At 41.5% G+C, this 20,319-nt stretch overlaps 1 protein-coding gene across 2 annotated transcripts in view; it reads right to left on the bottom strand.

The window, feature by feature from the left end:
• CSGALNACT2 (chondroitin sulfate N-acetylgalactosaminyltransferase 2) overlaps positions 1–20,319 on the bottom strand; it is an 86,187-nt gene that overhangs the window by 27,837 nt on the left and 38,031 nt on the right. For both annotated transcript variants that reach the window (XM_063958744.1, XM_063958743.1), the window contains exon 2: positions 61–1,079. In XM_063958744.1, coding sequence (XP_063814814.1) covers positions 61–715 — 655 coding nt within the window. In that variant the 5' untranslated portion in view covers positions 716–1,079. The remainder of the gene's footprint in view (positions 1–60; positions 1,080–20,319) is intronic.

The following is a 20,319-nucleotide window of genomic DNA, read 5'->3' as shown; positions in this document are numbered from 1 at the left end:
CCAACCACAAGTTAAACAGGAAATTTCAAGCACAGCACATACGTTTTTCTGCCCTCATACCTTCAACAAAATCAGATTCACTGAACAACAGTTTATCAGATCCTCTGTTCTCCTGTTCCTCATCGTCGTCATCAGGATTATTAATTACCTCCAGGCCAGCTTCTATAACTTCTACCAACTCATCTCTCCTGTCTTTTCTAATGGGTTTTTCCTCTGGGTGGCGTGTCAGCCCCATCTCCAACTGGTAAACCTTCATGGAATTAAAACTTTCAAAGGGAATGACTGCATATTCGCTAGGGAGTTTTGCACCCACCACAACTTCAGCCTTGTCAATCTGTGAGTGCAGAAATTCAAGTAGGTCATTAGGAGCCTGCTCTTTGGTTTCTTGGTGCCCAGCACCATTGGCAACTGTAAGTTTCTTCTCATGCGCCAATCTGAGCTTATCACTCATTTCCTGGAGCTCTTGCTTGAGCTGGGCAATCTGGCGCTTTAGGCTTGTTGCGCGACTTTTGTAATGCTCCTCTTGTTCCTGAAGAAGAGCCTGGTAGTACTCTTTGCTGTACATATCTCCGCCAATCCCAGGAAGAGAACCATTTCCTTCAGGTGGAGGTGCACACTCCAAAAAATATGAGAGCAGCATTAAACTGAAAACCAGAGCAAGCCCTACTAATAACCAACGGATCCTGCCTTGGAGATACAACCCTCTCCTGGGCATTCTCTTGGAAAATGGAGGTTGTTTTGTGCATGAAGACAACTTAACCACTTAATAAATGGAGGCTATCCTTCCTGCTCCATCTGTTGTGCCTCATGTCATTTATAGCAGATACGCATTTTTCCAACTGATTATCAGTGCTCAGTACACCCCATATTGTCCAGTTATTACGAAACTGTATACTCAATAAAAATGACACGTCACAAGTTTTAAGTCAGTCATAAGCAGCATTATCTGGAGTTTGTTTGATACACGTTGCTAATCTCTTCAATTTATTATCCGGAATCAGGTAACATCAGTATCCCGGAACTTCAACATGTGCTTAAATTATGTGCTTCTTCATTCAAAGAACTTCAAGATTTAATTCCTGTGGAAGAAACAGTTTAACATTAATCAAGGGGCAACTAATTCCAGTAAAAGGTTCACATTTTACGAGTTCTACATAATTTTAATAAAGCAGTTTTATTTATTATAGATTGTAGACAAGCAGTAGGTGGACAGCGTTGTGTTGAACTAGACATGCCGGCATGCTACTACTGCACTGTACACAGACTGATAGGTCTGCTGTACAACTTTAAACATAGTATATTTAAGCAGCTAATGCGGACACAATCACACTGCTATACAGTGCAGTTGAAGCATGCCGGCGGGATGGTTCAATATAAAGCTGTCCTACTGCTTGTCAACATTTTAAATATTGAATATCTATACCAAACCTATACTATTAGGCACATTATACCTATAATATATGATCTATACAATTCACACCACCACCATAATTAGGGGAGTATGCAAGTAGTCGCGGCTAATGTATTTGCCCCAGGCTATACAACTGTCCTCGAAAAGCCGGCACATTCCGCAGCTCATTGGGATTTTGTTTTGCCTGCCGGATTTTCTGAGATGCATAAACACGTTTCACTAAACCTGTGTTTTTGTGTAAGAATGGATTTTTTGTCATTTTTTTTCGGGCATCCTAGTAGGACTGACCGAAAAATGTATCAATGAAAATAAGCGCCTTTTTTTTGTGCTGGATGATTTTTTGACAATAATTTGATACCGCCATAAGTATTCATTCTAGCACCCTGCACCTGTCACAACCCATGCAGTTCCTTACTCCTGCTCTGGTGCTTCAAGTACACCCTGGTCACTATCTCAGCACTGAAATACAGACCAGATGTGCTAGAAGCAACAGAGCACAGCACAACATCCCAGGCATGAAAGAACTGCATGGGTTGTGACAGGTGCAGGGTGCTAGAATGAACACTACAACACTTGCATAACAAAAACGTTGATGCAAACACAACCATGGCAACTATAGCAGTCCTTTGGATAATCATGACAGAGTTGAGAGACACATTTATTTTAGTAGGTTGTCGCAACCATACATGTGAAGTCAGAACTCTGCATCCATACTGCTAGCCCCACACAAGATCTCCAGAAAGCCCAGGGACTCTGGGCTATTCTATATAATAGGTGGAATTGAGGATGTAAACACCAACTGACCAGTACATTAGTGTTCCACTTAAAGGAAGTAAGTCTTAGTATAGCTTTGCCTGGCACTCGTTATGGGCTCCCAGCGGTCAGATGACAGATAACCCAACATGGAGAATGCCAACATAGGACAAATTATTTAACCCTTCCCTCAACCCGCCGAGGGTCTCTGCTACGGCTTCCAACCCCCCTTTCCTAGTGACTAACCATAACCTTCACCCTCACGGCCCTAACACTAACAGTGACCCAAATACTTAGCTTCGGTATGTCAGGTGTCACATGACCGCCAGCATCCAGACTGCAGAGATGCTAAACGCATGCCCTTTGCCTGCACAGGTGATGTTTTCCAGAACATTTTACAATCCCTGCTACTTTACACAGAGGGCAACAGTTTGGGCATACTTTTATAAAATATTACCTTTCTCTACAGAAATCAGTACGTGTTGTAAATTAATAGGGTGCTAAGCACAGGCTGTCATTTGCAAACAAAGTAAAAATGAAAGCACGAGAATGATAAAACATTGTCAACTGCCAAATATAAAATGCATTCAATTAAATCATAATTAAGTTTGAGACTATGCCCCTCCAGGTTGGATAAGGTGTGGAACTAAAGACAAGTTCATCCGGAGTAGGAATACAATATCATTGGGCGTACCCCCACTCCTAGGAACCTTGGATCTCTCAGCATTTAATTTCCATGCTATTAACACAAAGTCATCTGTGGCTGTCATCACTGGCTGAGGATTGATTTCAATTTGAAAGCGAGAAGAATGAGCAGTTTTATGACTCTAAGGACTTCCATTGATGAAAAGAATAAAAAAAGAAAAGAGTAGAGTAGGGGGGTGGGAAGTGTCTACAATTAGCCATTAAAAGTCTTCAAACCCTGAGGCGCTTAAATGTAACAAAACACTTCTATTTATTATCGCCTATTTAGCAAATATGTAAAACACACTACAAGGAGGATTTACACATACACACATAACCGACGATTTTTCCTTTCAAAAGTATTAACATTGTTTTTTAAAATGTATTTTAATAAAGTTGAAAAAGTATTTTTTTTTTAAATATTCAATGGATCTCCTCGTCAAAAACGGGAAAACAGGGTGGGACAGCGCAGTTGCATGAAATCTGACCATGCCAGTTCAGTAGATACACTAGTGAAAGGGTAAAGTTTCTTTGTAAATCCTAAAGGTTCCCCTGTTCAATTATCTCCCTCTGTAAACATAGTCACAGAGCTATGCACAAATGAAGAAATAATAAAAATAATAAATAAATTATATAATATATATATATATATATATATATATATATATATATATATATATATATATATATATATATATATATATATATATATATATATATATATATATACACACAAACAGCAAGAGTTAGCAAATACATTTTCGGTGCATAATTCATAAGACAAGTGATGTAAGGTCTGCCCACAAATCTGTAGCCCTTGGAAAAAGTGAAAAACCTCTCCCAGACTTGAAAAACAAAAATGATGATATTGTTACACAGCGTTTTCCAAATCCCACATTCATAAAGTGTTAGGTCATGGTCTCCACAGATGGCTTGGGGGGTAAGAACATGGCATGAATACAAAATTATAGCAAGACATGCAGTACTGCAAGTTATGCAAACCCAAAGAATCACATGGGCCACAATGAAAATCACAGAAACTCCAGAAGAATAAAAGTCACACACACTAGGCTGAATGATGCTCAACAGAAATCTACATAAAACCACACCACCCACCTGTAAAGACATACAATTGTCCTTGCACAACAGACCATTAACGATAATGCTCTACACAGGAGCTGTCCAATAGCAGGACAAATAAAAAAATAATGCTGCGTTCCGTGGAGACACCTGCCCCCACAGCATGCAACATTACACACACTCACAAACAAAATACAAATCGAGCTGACTGGGACTATCTTCCAACAGAAGTATGATTGGGAAGTACACCTCACGCATACAAAAATCAATGGAAGCTACCCACCAAGGAAAAACATTGCATGCCATTGTGGACGGCATAATAGTTAACCATTATACTTCCGCAGTAGATACCAGTAGAAGACTTATTCCACTGATGCCGCTTCCAGCAATGCTGGAAAATTCCCGGATCTTATCTCCATGACCCTAGTCAGGTGCAGGATTGTGGACCTGGGGCTTAGCCCCGGGTTTTCTTTTCCCAGTTTGATGTACATTCACATGCAAATACCCAGGATATACAGATATGACTTCATACATCTTGGCACGCCAGGTCATGTGATAATATTCTAGTATCTGTTTTAACAAAATGTAGCTTAAATGCAGCTCAATGCCAGTAGGACGCAAGAGGAGACTGTGCGAATTAACTTAATATATGACACATGTACATCTGTGTGCGACTGAGGGGTAGATGTATGAAGCAGTGGGAAAATAAAGAGTGGAGAATTGTGCCAGTGGAAAAAAGTTACCCATGGCAACCAATCAGCTTTTAAGTAACATTTATCAAATGCATTCTATAAAACTATAAATAGCAACTGATTGGTTTACATGGGCAAGCTCTCCACTGGTTCACTTCTCAGCTCTTTTCACTGCTTCATGCATATGCCACACTGGGGTCGATTCAATTCGGCAACAGATGAATAGCGCCAGGAATTAGCTCCCGACGCTATTCAATTCAGCTCCAGTTAAGTCGGCGATGGCCCATTCTCGACGACTAAACAGGTTGTTTTGTCGGGAGAACGGGCATTCTCCGACTTAACTCCCCGGCACGAAGCAGATTCCCGACAGAATCAGCCTCGCGCCGGCCGCACTTTTGACGGGTTTCTTCTCTCATCCCCTGGGGATGAGAGAAGAATTCCCGACAATTGAGGGTCACTCGTTGCTGTATTGAATAGCGCCGGGAGTTTATTCAACTGTCAGTGAATTGAATAGACCCCACTGTCTCTGAATATGTATATGAAGTGCTACAATGTAGCAATCGCAGCTTTTTTTCCCAATACAAGTTCTGTTCAGCTCCGTATAAAGTTTGTCACACGCACAATATAAAAGGGTCATATCAAATTACTCAGCACAGTCTCCTCATGTCCCAGCATTTTCTGCAAACAATAAAAAAACGCCCAGCATTAGCAGAGTTGAACGTAACCTTGTGGCTCACTCACGCCAGGCAGCTAGTGCTGCATGACGTATTGAGGTTGGATGTATGAGGACACATCTGTAATAGGGATGTTTGCCATTTTTATTCACTAGAAGACGCTTCTGTTGGTACTGTGGGTAAATAAGCAGTCCCAATGTGTGTACTGTGGCTGCCACTTTTTTTTTAAATTGCTTTCTATGTATTATGCTACTTACACATATTTGTAGCCAAAAACAACACTTTAGGCCCTTACACACTGGGCGATTTTGAGCTGAAAGCAGCTCACGTTTGGTGTTTTTAGCTGCTTTCAGCTCAAAACCATACAGTGTGTATGCCCCGGCGAAGAGCGCTGATGCTCGCTCCCGTTTCATCTGCGGCGGCCGCCGTTCATCTGCTGGTATTACCAGATGAATGGCGGTGTGAACGGCTTTCCATAGCGTCCCGCTATGGAAAGCCGTTCACCCCTGCTAACATCGCTGGGCAGGGGGAAAATCACACAGGGGCAGATGTATTAACCTGTAGAAGGCATAATATGTAAATTAACAGTTAGGATCTGATTGGCTGGTGCCTTTATCACCTGCACATATCACTGGTTTATCACTGCCTTATGCCTTCTACAGGTTAATACATCTGCCCGTCAGTGTGTATGCACAGTTACATTAACAATTACAGTAGTTCATGTTGTAGCTTAAATAGTAGACTTGAGATCATTTAGAAACTGGATTTTCTAGATTAAATCTCTATAAATATCCTTACAAACACGGATGTCAAAAATCTCAAATTTCTAATGTCACTATAGAACTTTAAAATTATAATATATATATATATATATATATATATATATATATATATATATATTATAATACACACACATATATATATATATATATATATATATAATACACACATATATATATATATATATATATATATATATATATAATACACACATATACATACATACATATATATATATATATATATATATATATACACACATACATACATTATATATATATATATATATATATATATATATATATATATATATATATATATATATATATATATATATATATATATATATATATATATATAGACAAAAGTCCGGCACTCACGCTTTGTAGTAGGAACAACGGGTCCGGTGCCTAACCTCTCTAGATGAGCATATGTACAAGGACGTATGGTGGCACTCAGAAAGAACGACAGCAGAGGCAACGCTGGTGCGGTCAACGTTTCAGGGATGGTTCCCTTTTATCAAGACACAACCAGCAACCTGTGATACAAAACATTTAAATACATACCTGGTACCTAGCAGGACTCCAATCGCGCGGCTCCGGCCGTCCCTCCCGCCGAACAATGACGTCATCAGTGCACGACTGCACAGAGATACCACGTCAGGCGGGTAGGGTGTGCGGCCACACGCACGTCGGGGCATTGCTAGGCAACCAGCAACAACAGGAAATGCAGACAGACTGAAATCAACAATTAAACATACAACAACGTGAAAAATGACAGACAGTTAAAAAACACACCTAAATAAGTGTGTCAATGTACCCAGCAGTAGTGCTTAGTATCGCAGGCAGGCTAAATACTGTAAACATATGATAATACAATATAGATCATTAAACCATCACAGAAAAAGAATATACCATGGAGCAGTCATCCTGAGTATAGACTGCTATGCACCCCACAGACTAGAAAATGGTACAGTGGCCTGACCAACTAATAGGACGAACCATGAAGAGGTCTAGGAACAAAAAATAGGTGGTGATGTTCAGCAATAACCAGTGTAATGTAATAATTTATATACTGGCGATGTACTACTCAAAAACGAAAGTGCTAGCCTACAGTGCATATGAAGCACATATTAGGGGGAAGAAAGAGCAAACTGAATATGATTTAAAGGAAACAATTGAAGCTGAGGGCTTCATTAAGGCCCTGCGGGTGGACCGTTTGGAGAGTGTGGATCCACCAGGCTTCTTTTCTCAACAGCACCTGACCTCTATCACCACCTCTATAACTGGGTGGAACGTGATCGATCATCTTATAACGTATGGAAGACAGGCTGTGATTGGAATTTTTAAAGTGTCGTGCCACTGGGAGATCACTGCCTCTCCCTTCCAGCGCTGCTCGTATACTAGACCTGTGTAAGGCAATTCTCTCTTTGAACTGTCTAATACTTTTGCCGACATATAACAGCCCACACGGGCATTTAATGTAATAAATTATAAATTTACTACTACATGTCAGTGTAAACTTGATATTAAAAGGTTTACCTGATCTGGGATGATTAAAAGTACTACCAGATTCTAGGCAACTACAGGTGGTGCACCCTGTGCATCTATAGTTACCCGGTTTACGCGTCAAGAAGTGTGGCACGTTTACTTGACCAAAATTAGAGATGTCATTATGGACTACTATGTCTTTTATATTGCGACCACGTTTGTATGCTGCCATAAGTGTAGTATCTTTGAAACAAGGGAGTTCCTTGTCTCTTGCGATCACTGGCCAAATGCCTTTGGCTTGACCCTGTAATTTCTTACTGGCTGTCGTATAATCTTGAGTCCAAATCATTCTATTACATTCCCTAGTTGGATTTTTACGGACTAAAGTGTCAGGTCTAGGAGTGTTTAAAGCTTTTGACATCGCCAGCTTGAGAGAATCCAAAGAATACCCTCTAGCTGTGAATTTAGCAGCCATATTTTGCATCTGGATTTTAGCATCTGCCTCATCGCTGCAGATCCGTCTAATTCTCAGAAACTGAGAAAATGGAAGACTCCATTTCATGGGTTCTGGATGATGGCTGTTGGCCCTCAGCAAGGTGTTCCGGTCAGTGGGTTTGTAATACATACTGGTGACAATGTTACAATCAATATCTATAGAGATGGCTACATCTAGATAGTGTACCATGTCGTAGCTGCTATCAAAGGTGAATTTGATTGCTGAATCCATTTGGTTCACCTGAACCATCATTTCTTCAAATTCCTGTGGGGTACCTGACCAAATCATCAGAATATCGTCGATATAACGACGAAATAAGACAATATGTTGAGAGAATGTCACATGCTCGAAAAATAACTGCTTCTCAATTTCGCTCATAAAGATATTCGCGAAACTGGGTGCCACACATGATCCCATGGCGCACCCAGTTCGCTGGCGAAATATTTTCTTGTCAAACAAGAAATAATTGCGATCTAGGGTTAAAGCAAGCAATTTAACAAAGAAATTTATGTCAGGACCTGAATATTCAACACTGGATTCTAGAAACTCTTGTATAACTGCTAAACCCCTATCGTGGGGGATGCTAGTGTATAGATTAACTACATCAATTGTACATAGTAAATACCGAGCTGGAAGAGGTGAAACAGCTTGCAATGTTCGAATTAGAGAAGAAGTGTCAGTAAGACATAAAGATAATCCCAATATTAAGGGTTGTAAATAAAAATCAAGATATCTGGATAAATTATAATAAAGCGAATCCCTGGCAGCGATGATGGGGCGTCCAGGAGGATTGACTGCATCCTTATGTAATTTGGGGATCGTATAGAAGATGGGGGTCTTAGGCCAGATGACACTTAGAGCATCTTTGGTGGCCGCTGATATAACATTTGCAGAAACTGCTGATTGTAGAATTTGATCAAGTTCCATTTTGTACTGCACAGTGGGATCCTCAGAGAGGATTTCATAAACAGCTGTGTTGTTCAATTGTCGGTAGGCTTCATCCTTGTAGCTGGTTAAATCTTGCACTACAATCCCGCCACCTTTGTCCGCCGGGCGAATCGTGATGTCATCATATTTACCTAAATTGCTGAGTGCCACCTGCTCATTTTTAGAGAGATTATACGGTCCTTTATATGTCTGTGGAGTAGCTTCATTGATGTATGTTGCCAGGCAACTGGAAAAACTTTTAATACTTTTATTCTGTGAGGATGGATTGAAGAGTGACTTCTTGTAGATGGGGGTTTTCTCAGAGGTAGGAGTGTTCCCTTGAAAGAATTCTTTGAGTTTGATGCGTCGGTTTAATTTGAACAAGTCCACCTTATTATTGAAGACATCTGGGGTACAGGTAGGGACAAAGGACAAGCCTTTGTTCAACACATTAACTTCATCAGTGGTCAGTGGTCTAGAAGACAAATTGAATACTAGACTTTCTTTCGTGACGTTTTTGGCGGCTTCCCTCCTGTTTTGGCCGCCCCGACGGGTCCTGGCTCTTTTGTGCGCTCGTTTTTTGAGCGAGTTTTTATTCCAGAATTGGATTTCTTTGAGGATGATGCCGTAGCACATTCTGTGTCACTTGATGAAATAGCTGTACTCGATTGGTCCGTCTCCAACGGAAATTTCCTTGGTGGTCGACGCTGTCTAGAATTTCTTTGTGATCTTTGACCTTTGTTGTATACCCAACTGTAGACCTGATTCAGGTCGTAATCACGGTTCACTGTTGTGCGTTTAGCTTTCTTGAAGGCAATTAAATCAGATTGGTATTTATCAATTTGTACAGATAATTTCTCCTGCCAATCAAGCGGTGCTTCAGATTGAATCTTAGGCAGGTGAATACTTTCAAAGGCCTCGATTTTATCTTTAGTGATATCTAGTTCTCTTCTAGATTCAGCTACCACCAAAAGGATTAAATCAAAGGAACAACGATTGAGCACTGCGGCCCATTTGCGGCAGAACTCCGGATTATGGCGTCCGATTGTCGGAGTGTTCCTGATGCGAAAGCCTCTAGGAATACGCTTATCTCTAAAATAATCTGAGAGTGTCACACCGTGTAACAAAAAGTCCACTTCCTTCTTTTTTAATTTAATTAATTGTGAAATCAAAGCATCAACAGATTCCTCACTGGTTGCTGTTAATGCCGAAGATGGAAAAAGAATCAATTCTGCCTCTGTGTCAGTGTGTGTGAGGGTATCCCCCTCCGGTAACACAGGAATACAAAAGCCTGGTACATCTTCCAATGCAGACATATCAAATCACCACATGTGTAAGAAACTATATACAGTGTAAGTCCCACATTCACTGTGTCTGATTAACAACGACTTATTAGATAAGCAGCAGGTGCCTTGACTGGCAGAAACACTGAATGCAACTGCCAAAAATATATGTAGACAAAAGTCCGGCACTCACGCTTTGTAGTAGGAACAACGGGTCCGGTGCCTAACCTCTCTAGATGAGCATATGTACAAGGACGTATGGTGGCACTCAGAAAGAACGACAGCAGAGGCAACGCTGGTGCGGTCAACGTTTCAGGGATGGTTCCCTTTTATCAAGACACAACCAGCAACCTGTGATACAAAACATTTAAATACATACCTGGTACCTAGCAGGACTCCAATCGCGCGGCTCCGGCCGTCCCTCCCTCCCGCCTAACAATGACGTCATCAGTGCACGACTGCACAGAGATACCACGTCAGGCGGGTAGGGTGTGCGGCCACACGCACGTCGGGGTATTGCTAGGCAACCAGCAACAACAGGAAATGCAGACAGACTGAAATCAACAATTAAACATACAACAACGTGAAAAATGACAGACAGTTAAAAAACACACCTAAATAAGTGTGTCAATGTACCCAGCAGTAGTTCTTGACGCGTAAACCGGGTAACTATAGATGCACAGGGTGCACCACCTGTAGTTGCCTAGAACCTGGTAGTACTTTTAATCATCCCAGATCAGGTAAACCTTTTAATATCAAGTTTACACTGACATGTAGTAGTAAATTTATCATTTATTACATTAAATGCCCGTGTGGGCTGTTATATGTCGGCAAAAGTATTAGACAGTTCAAAGAGAGAATTGCCTTACACAGGTCTAGTATACGAGCAGCGCTGGAAGGGAGAGGCAGTGATCTCCCAGTGGCACGACACTTTAAAAATTCCAATCACAGCCTGTCTTCCATACGTTATAAGATGATCGATCACGTTCCACCCAGTTATAGAGGTGGTGATAGAGGTCAGGTGCTGTTGAGAAAAGAAGCCTGGTGGATCCGCACTCTCCAAACGGTCCACCCGCAGGGCCTTAATGAAGCCCTCAGCTTCAATTGTTTCCTTTAAATCATATTCAGTTTGCTCTTTCTTCCCCCTAATATGTGCTTCATATGCACTGTAGGCTAGCACTTTCGTTTTTGAGTAGTACATCGCCAGTATATAAATTATTACATTACACTGGTTATTGCTGAACATCACCACCTATTTTTTGTTCCTAGACCTCTTCATGGTTCGTCCTATTAGTTGGTCAGGCCACTGTACCATTTTCTAGTCTGTGGGGTGCATAGCAGTCTATACTCAGGATGACTGCTCCATGGTATATTCTTTTTCTGTGATGGTTTAATGATCTATATTGTATTATCATATGTTTACAGTATTTAGCCTGCCTGCGATACTAAGCACTACTGCTGGGTACATTGACACACTTATTTAGGTGTGTTTTTTAACTGTCTGTCATTTTTCACGTTGTTGTATGTTTAATTGTTGATTTCAGTCTGTCTGCATTTCCTGTTGTTGCTGGTTGCCTAGCAATGCCCCGACGTGCGTGTGGCCGCACACCCTACCCGCCTGACGTGGTATCTCTGTGCAGTCGTGCACTGATGACGTCATTGTTCGGCGGGAGGGAGGGACGGCCGGAGCCGCGCGATTGGAGTCCTGCTAGGTACCAGGTATGTATTTAAAGGTTTTGTATCACAGGTTGCTGGTTGTGTCTTGATAAAAGGGAACCATCCCTGAAACGTTGACCGCACCAGCGTTGCCTCTGCTGTCGTTCTTTCTGAGTGCCACCATACGTCCATGTATGTATGTATGTATGTATGTATGTATGTATGTATGTATGTATGTATGTATGTATGTATGTATGTATGTATGTATGTATGTATGTATGTATATATATATATATATATATATATATATATACATATACATATACATATACATACATACATATTATACATATATATTATACATATATATTATACATATATTTTATACATATATTTTATACATATATTTTATACATATATTTTATACATATATTTTATACATATATTTTATACATATATTTTATACATATATTTTATACATATATTTTATACATACATACATATATATATATATATATATACATATACACACACACACACATATATATATATACACACACACATACATATATACACACATATACATATATACACACACATATACATATATACACACACGCATACATGTCACGCACTCAATTGTTCGCAAGTGTCTTAATTGGTGCACCACATTATACTTACACACTTGGTGATATTGTGGACTTATGGCCACTCCATACAGGACCGATGTCCCGATCCGACAGCCACATCGAGGGGTTGGGAATATTAAACATGTTTAAAAATTACAGATTCCCTGATTCCAATCAAAAACAGTCAGGAGTGGCAAACAGGGCATTTTCCTAACGAATCGCTGATTGGTGAATCTGGACAGTGGGTCGCGGAATCGAGATTGCTGATGTATACTCACAAGGCAGAAGTCAACACAGATTGCGGTTTGTTGCAGGATAACAGAGCTTGGGCAATAGAGCATAAATAAGGTTTAGGTTTTATACTTTGTGGTCAGTGGTTAAGAGACCGCATAGCAGATTGTGAAAGTGATGCTATGTTCTATAGTGTGCACAAAGTCTAAGACTAGTGGATCCCAAACTTGGTCCTCAAGGCACCCTAAAATTCCAGGTTTTAAAAGGATATCCATGCTTAAGCACAGTCTGATATAACCACTTGGGCTCGAGCATGGATATCATTAAAACCTGGACTGTTAGGGTGCCTTGAGGACAGCGTTTGGGAACCTTGAGTGAGACTGTTTATATAATTTGTCTTTATTAAATCTCAGAATCTCACCACCTCATCATTCCTCTCATGGGGCAGTGCAGACAAGCTCATATAGGAAAATATGAAGCTAACCATAGACATTTCTCCCTAACCGGATACATAAAAAAGGAAATATTATACCGAATAAAAGGGCGTAAACCATTAACAGAGTAAGTCCAACATGGCAATGTAACTTGGACATCTTAGAACGTGGCACACATTGGGGTCGATTCTATTCGGCAACTAATGAATAGCGCCGGGAATTAGCTCCCGACGCTATTCAATTCAGCAACTAATTACCTGCAATTGTCGGGAATTCTTCTCTCATCCCCGGGGGATGAGAAGAGAAACCCGACAAAAGTGCTGCCTCGCGGCCGGCGCGAGGCTGATTCTGTCGGGAATCAGCCTCGCGCCGGGGAGTTAAGTCGGAGAATGCCCGTTCTCCCGACAATTCAACCTGTTTTGTCGGCGAGAACGGGCCATCGCCGACGTAACTAGTTGCTGAATTGAATAGCGTCGGGAGCTAATTCCCGGCGCTATTCATTAGTTGCCGAATAGAATCGACCCCATTGTACCAGGACTTTTGACATTTATTGATGCCAGGTACAAGCTGTCTGGTTTCCTTACCAATATGAATCATTTCAGAAGAGCCGGTCACCAATTCGTATGGAGAACCAGAAATACCATACAGGGATGCAGTGAATACATACTAATAAAGCATAGAACATGCCTTTCCACACAATTACATAGGTAAAACAAACACAGCTAAGTGCAACACTGCCTAATTTTTATAAAGTGGTGAACATTTAAATTAACGTACTGGGGTTACACTGTAGTTCAGTGGTTCCCAAACTGTGTGCCTAGGCACCCTGAGGTGCCACAGAACACTTGCAGGGGTGACTTGGATTGGTGGTCCAGGACCAATCAAAATTATTTCTGGTCAATGTAATAGGCAAAACCAGTGCTGGTGGCTGCTAATCATAACATATGTGGAGAAACAGAAGCAGATCTTGTTCCTAACCACATAATGGAACCCAAATATGACATATAAACAATTTAATATTTATTTCAAAATTTCTCGCTACTAATTTTGTGGCCTAGGGGTGCTGTGAATAAAATTCTGATACTCTAGGGGGCCGTGACTCCAAAAAGTTTGGGAACCACTGCTGTAGTTGAATGACAGATGCTGTCAGCTTGTGGGAAGAAACTCAGATACACTGACTTTCACCATCTGATAAATGGAATTCTGCAACTCACATCTATGCAGTCACTAAATGGTTAAACAAAGAAAAGATTTGCACCAGAGAAATTCAGCATTCAACTGTAATCCTCTTGGTAGCAGAGAAAGGATACACATACGTGGCCTGAATCCTATAAAAGTGAGCAGAACCATCTGTTTGTAATTACTGGCCTCATTTAACTATACAGTGGAAGGGGTGGGAATCTGAAGAGAACTCCTGGACCCATAGGAAGTGAGAGCTGAATTCCTCCTCCCTACAGGCAGAAGGAAAAAAGGGAAGATTGACAGTGTCTGTATGGAGAGCATATTATCCCAGAAGACATGGTTTGTGCAGTTACAGCACACAGGGTGGGATGGGCATGTGGAAAACTAGTTAGTGAGGAAAATTAAAGGCTGGCAGCATCAAGCTTTTAACCCGTTCAGAGCAAGGGCATTTATCTGCTTCACTTCAGATGATTAATTAGAACCCCACAGTGCTCTTGCTGCATTCAATGTTAGCATTAAACACTATGTTGAGCTATGTTCCTGCTGAAACCTATGCTTTCATAACACCTTAGTCGACAGCATGAAACACGAATGATAACTGTACCATAGTGGACACTTGGCCTGATTAGTCCAGACCTGGAGCAGTAGCAGATTCCATAAACAATCATCCCCAATCAGGAAGGTTATCTATTTATACACCTCTCTTTAGGTAAATCACCCATCTCTCCCTGATATTAAATTGTTACGAATGGAATAGTTTCCTAAGAATACAGGGAGAAATGAATCCCTCATGCTGTACATGAGGATCACTTCTGCAGTAAAATGGCTAAGGAGACCAAATAAAATGGCAATGAGAGCAGCCAGCACAGCACCACTGAATCTGCAGAGGAGTCTGACAAGGGTGGATCATCCAGAGTCTCATTATTGACAGCTGTCAAATGCCCCTATAACATGAGACTTCTATACAGGTTTCTAGAACAATGTAAAGGCTAGTCCGGCTGATCCAGGGGTCCTAAAATAAACTGTATTACGACCTAAAGACAAAAAGGAAAAAAACAAAAAAAAACACACACACACACACACACACACACACACACACCCCCCCCCCCCCCCCCCCCCCCTGTAGAAGCCCAGAACCACCCTATAAATGCAGTTTCTCTCTTCCTTTGTTTTACAACTGCATCCCAGGCTATTTGCCAACTGTAACATATTAACAAACACTGTGTAAAGTAAACTACCCTAAAGCTTCAACCATATTATTCATAAACCACAACGGAAAGCCAAAGTAAATTATTAAGAGTCAATATACATGTGTTCTAGTAACAAGCTATAGGTCAATATGCATGTGTTCTAGTAACAAGCTATAGGTCACAATCAAAATTAATGAGAACTGTAGCAACCAAAAGTTAAGGCGTCCAGATAGTAAAGACACTCAAATAAAAAAGTAAAATTTCATTACAAAAGTGGTCTCACGTAGTGTCCTAGTGGGACAGAACCTTGGCTGCTTTTCCAGTGGAGACAGACACTTGACTAAAAATCTTTAAGAGATTAATTGCAGATGAATCATGCAATATATTAGTTATACAACACCAATAAAAATCACAGCATATTGTATAAAACAGTGTGTGGAAATAAAGCTGCCAGGGGGTTTTCCACCCTCGCTCTCTGAAGTCACTTTTGTACTAGCTTGATTTATTGTGCCCACATAAATGCAATCTGTTTAGTTTAGCTGATCTATGGCTAGATTTGGGTAAACATTAAACCCTAGACAACTAACCCAGGGAACTTGCAGCACATTGGGGTGGGGTTTTTGTTTTGTTTTTACCTCCCCAGCAGAAATGGAAAACACTAGCACAAAAAAAATTAAAATAATAAGTGCTTATCAGATTAGCTGGAATAGTTATAAAGCAATAAACCTGTTGGGTTACTGGTAGTCTCTAAGTACATGTTGTAAAAGGCCCATTTACCTTTATCACTCACACCGCTCAGGCACTTCCTATCCTAGCTCTGGGTTCTGATCAGGTCACTTGCTCAGTGGTACATGCGGAGATCCCCACCGCCTGGTTTCTTTCTATAGCTCCCTCCACTCCTGTAACTTAACTCTACAGAAAACTAGGAAAAAAGTGCTGTGAGAAGCATTTCTCCTCAGACACAGACCATGACCACAGAGACCAGTGCAGGGAAAAGGGATTAACCCATTTTTGTGTTGCATGCCCTGTGCCAGTGGTGAAATAGCAGAGGATGCAATCACAAGGTAAGGCATCGCTCCTTAACCAGGCCCGTACCACTTTCCCACTGGTTAGAAGAAGGTACAAACGCCGGGGGAAGGAACACATTTTCAAATTTGTCAGGCAGCTGCAAAGTTGCAGGTACATCTCCTAAATTACCAAAATACCAAACACTTTGCCATCCTGATTCTAGGATGAAAGGACATAGGAAGGATGGATGTGTGGTCCTATGTACCCTCCAAGTGTATACTTTCATGTCCTCACTACATAGCAGGGAGAGATTTACCCCATTGCATATACTGCTGAAGTGGAGGAACAGGAAAAAGGTACACCATACAGCTGGAGAAAGGTCAGGTGCTTCAGAAGAACTACATATAAAAGTACTCAAAAAGTTCTTAAGTGATAAAAAAAAAAACAGCTCTGTATGGTGCCAAAGATTGATCCTAATATATACCAGATTGTGACCAGATGTTGACTGAGATGAATGAAAAGGGATCCGGTCTGAAGATCGACAGTGTTTAGGTCGACAATGTTTAGGTCGACCACTATAGGTCGACAGTCACTAGGTCGACATGGATGGAAGGTCGACAGGGTTTCTAGGTCGACATGTGCTAGGTCAGCAGGTCTAAGGGTCGACATGAGTTTCACATTTTTTTTTCCTTTTTTGGATTTTTTCATACTTAACGATCCACGTGGACTACGATTGGAACGGTAAAGTGTGCCGAGCAAATCGGTAGCGGAGCGAAGGCACCATGCCCGAAGCATGGCGAGCGAAGCGAGCCATGCGAGGGGACGCGGTGCACTAATTTGGGATCTCGGTCACTTTACGAAGAAAACGGCACCAAAAATAAATAAATCCTCATGTCGACCTTTAGACCTAGCACATGTCGACCTAGAAACCCTGTCGACCTAGTGACTGTCTACCTATAGTGGTCGACCTAGATACTGTCGATAAAACGAACCACACCCGAATGAAAAATCCAGTCCAGTTATAACTGCATTCATCAAATGAGGCGATCATGGTCCAATGGATCAGACTGTGTGGCCAGAGTTCACAATATCCAGTTATTTCCAATCACACACACAATCTGCCTGCCAAGTAGCCAGACCTGCTCGTGCACCTTTTGTCGCCATGTAAGGGTCAAACTCTGCATTTAAACATGCATTTTCCTTTTGCTGTAAGACTCTGAAACCAAACTTTTAACCATGTCCTGTCTCTGCATTAAATGATACATTAAAATGTGTCATGTCTTTGAAAAATACAACATCAAGGCCACGACTGAAATGTTTTTTTGGGGCGCCCATCAGAGCAATTCAACTGTTGCTCTTATCAGGCGCCCACTGCTTTATACTCAAATATTCCAGGTTTATCCGTGAATAGCAGCTGATACAATCTAATTCCCATATGGGTGCCTAAACCACAGACTTTTCGCACATTTCTTCTCGCTGCCTCAGAAGACAGAACATTCATAAAACATTTAAAATGCCCCCTAAGAAAATTGACATTTTTAACTTATTGAAATTAATCATTAGTGTAGAACAGTGGTTTCCAAATTGGGTGCCACAGGTTGGTGGTCCAGGAGCAAATTAAACTGTTTATGATCCATGCAAAAGGCAAAACCAGGGGTTGTGGACAAGCAGAAGCACAACCCTGTCCACCGCTACATAACTAGACCCAAGGAAATGTTTTTTTTCCTGCATTTCTCAATAAGAAGCTTTTGACCTAGCAGTGCCGTGAAAAAAAAAGCTGAGGCTATGATTCAAGACATTTTGGGAACCACTGCTGTAGTAGGTAGAAATTCCAGTAACAAAATGCTGGCAATCATTTAGGGCCAATGTACATAAAGTTGACAGTTTCATGGTGTCACTTACTTCAGGCATGGTTCCCCAAGACTGGTGTATAGTGAAAGTAGTGCAGATAATCAAAAAGGGAAGTAAATCTGTACTAAGTAATTATAGACCAGTAAGTCTCACATCTATAGTGGGGAAAGTATTGGAAGGTATTTTAAGAGCTATAACACAGGAGTCCCTTGAAGCCAATAAGGTTATTAATAGGAACCAACGTGGATTTGTGAAGGATAGATCATGTCAAACTAACGAAGTAGGCTTTTATGAAACAGTTACTGCAAACCTATATCAGGGTAAAGAGGCAGATTTAATTCTTTTTAGATGTTGCTAAAGCTTCCGATACAGTACCGCACATGAGACTTATCTATAAATTGCGAGAACTGGGGCCAAGAAGCACAATATGCACTTAGGATAGAGATTGGTTGTATTACAAGGAGCAGTGATTGGTGGTAAATGAAACTTTTTCAAAATGGATTGAAGTACTAAGTGGTGTGCCACAAGGGTGCACTACGGCTGGCCGGCGGTCGGGCTCCCGGCGACCAGCATCCCGGCGCCGGGAGCCCGACCGCCGGCTTACCGACAGCTTGGCGAGCGCAAATGAGCCCCTTGCGGGCTCGCCGCGCTACACTATTTTATTCTCCCTCTATGGGGGTCGTGGACCCCCACGAGGGAAAATAATTGTCGGTATGCCGGCTGTCGGGCTCCCGACGCCGGTATACTGAGCGCCGGGAGCCCGACCGCCGGCAAACAGAAGACCACCCGTGCCACAAGGGTCTGTACTTGGGTGGTCATTCCAAGTTGATCGCTCGCTAGCAGTTTTTAGCAGCCATGCAAACGCTATGCCGCCGCCCACTGGGTGTATATATTAGCTTAGCAGAAGTGCAAACTAAAGTATCGCAGAGCGGCTACAAAGTTTTTTTGTGCAGTTTCTGAGTAGCTCTAAACCTACTCAGCGCTTGCGATCACTTCAGACTGTTTAGTTCCTGTTTTGACGTCACAAACACACCCTGTGTTTGCCCAGCCACGCCTGCGTTTTTCCGAACACTCCCTGAAACCGGTCAGTTGACACCCAGAAACGCCCACTTCATGTCAATCACTGTGCGGCCAGCAGTGCGACTTAAATGCTTTGCTAGACCCTGTGCGAAACTACATAGTTCGTTGTACTAGTACGTCACGTGTGCGCATTGCGCCGAATACGCAGAAGTGCCTTTTTCGCCTCATCGCTGCACAGCGAACGAAAGCAGCTAGCGATCAACTCGGAATGACCACCTTGGACCACTATTGTGCAACATTTTCATAAATGATCTAGAAGTAGGTCTAGAGAGCATGGTGTATTTTCTGCAGACGATACCAAACTGTGTAAGATTACAAATTCGGAGGGTGATGCGGAGTCTCTTCAGAACGACATTTAAACTTCAGGCATAGGCAGCAAAATGGAGAATGAGGTTCAATATAGACAAAATGTACGGTAATGCACTTCAGTAGCATGTACAATAATACTACCTACATACTAAATGGGGAAAAACTAGGGGATTCTGTACTGGAAAAAGATTTAGGTATTCACATAGATAAACTTAGCAGTAGTACCCAAAGTAGGAATGCAGCAAAGGCAAACAAGGTATTAACATGTATAAAGCGGGGAACTGATGTAAGGGATGAGAGAGTGTTATACTCCCATTACATAAATCACTAGTGAGGCCACATCTTGAATACTGTGCACAATTATGGGCACCATACTACAAAAAGGATATCCTGGAACTAGAAAAAAGGTACAGAGACGGGCGACCAAATTGATTAAGGGGACGGAGACGCTGCTTGCTTGGCCAGGCATATTTACACTG

Source organism: Pseudophryne corroboree, chromosome 3 (genome assembly GCF_028390025.1).
Source record: "Pseudophryne corroboree isolate aPseCor3 chromosome 3, aPseCor3.hap2, whole genome shotgun sequence".
Taxonomy (NCBI): domain Eukaryota; kingdom Metazoa; phylum Chordata; class Amphibia; order Anura; family Myobatrachidae; genus Pseudophryne; species Pseudophryne corroboree.
Note: the sequence above shows the minus strand (reverse complement) of the source record. Positions and strands in the feature narration are given on the sequence as shown.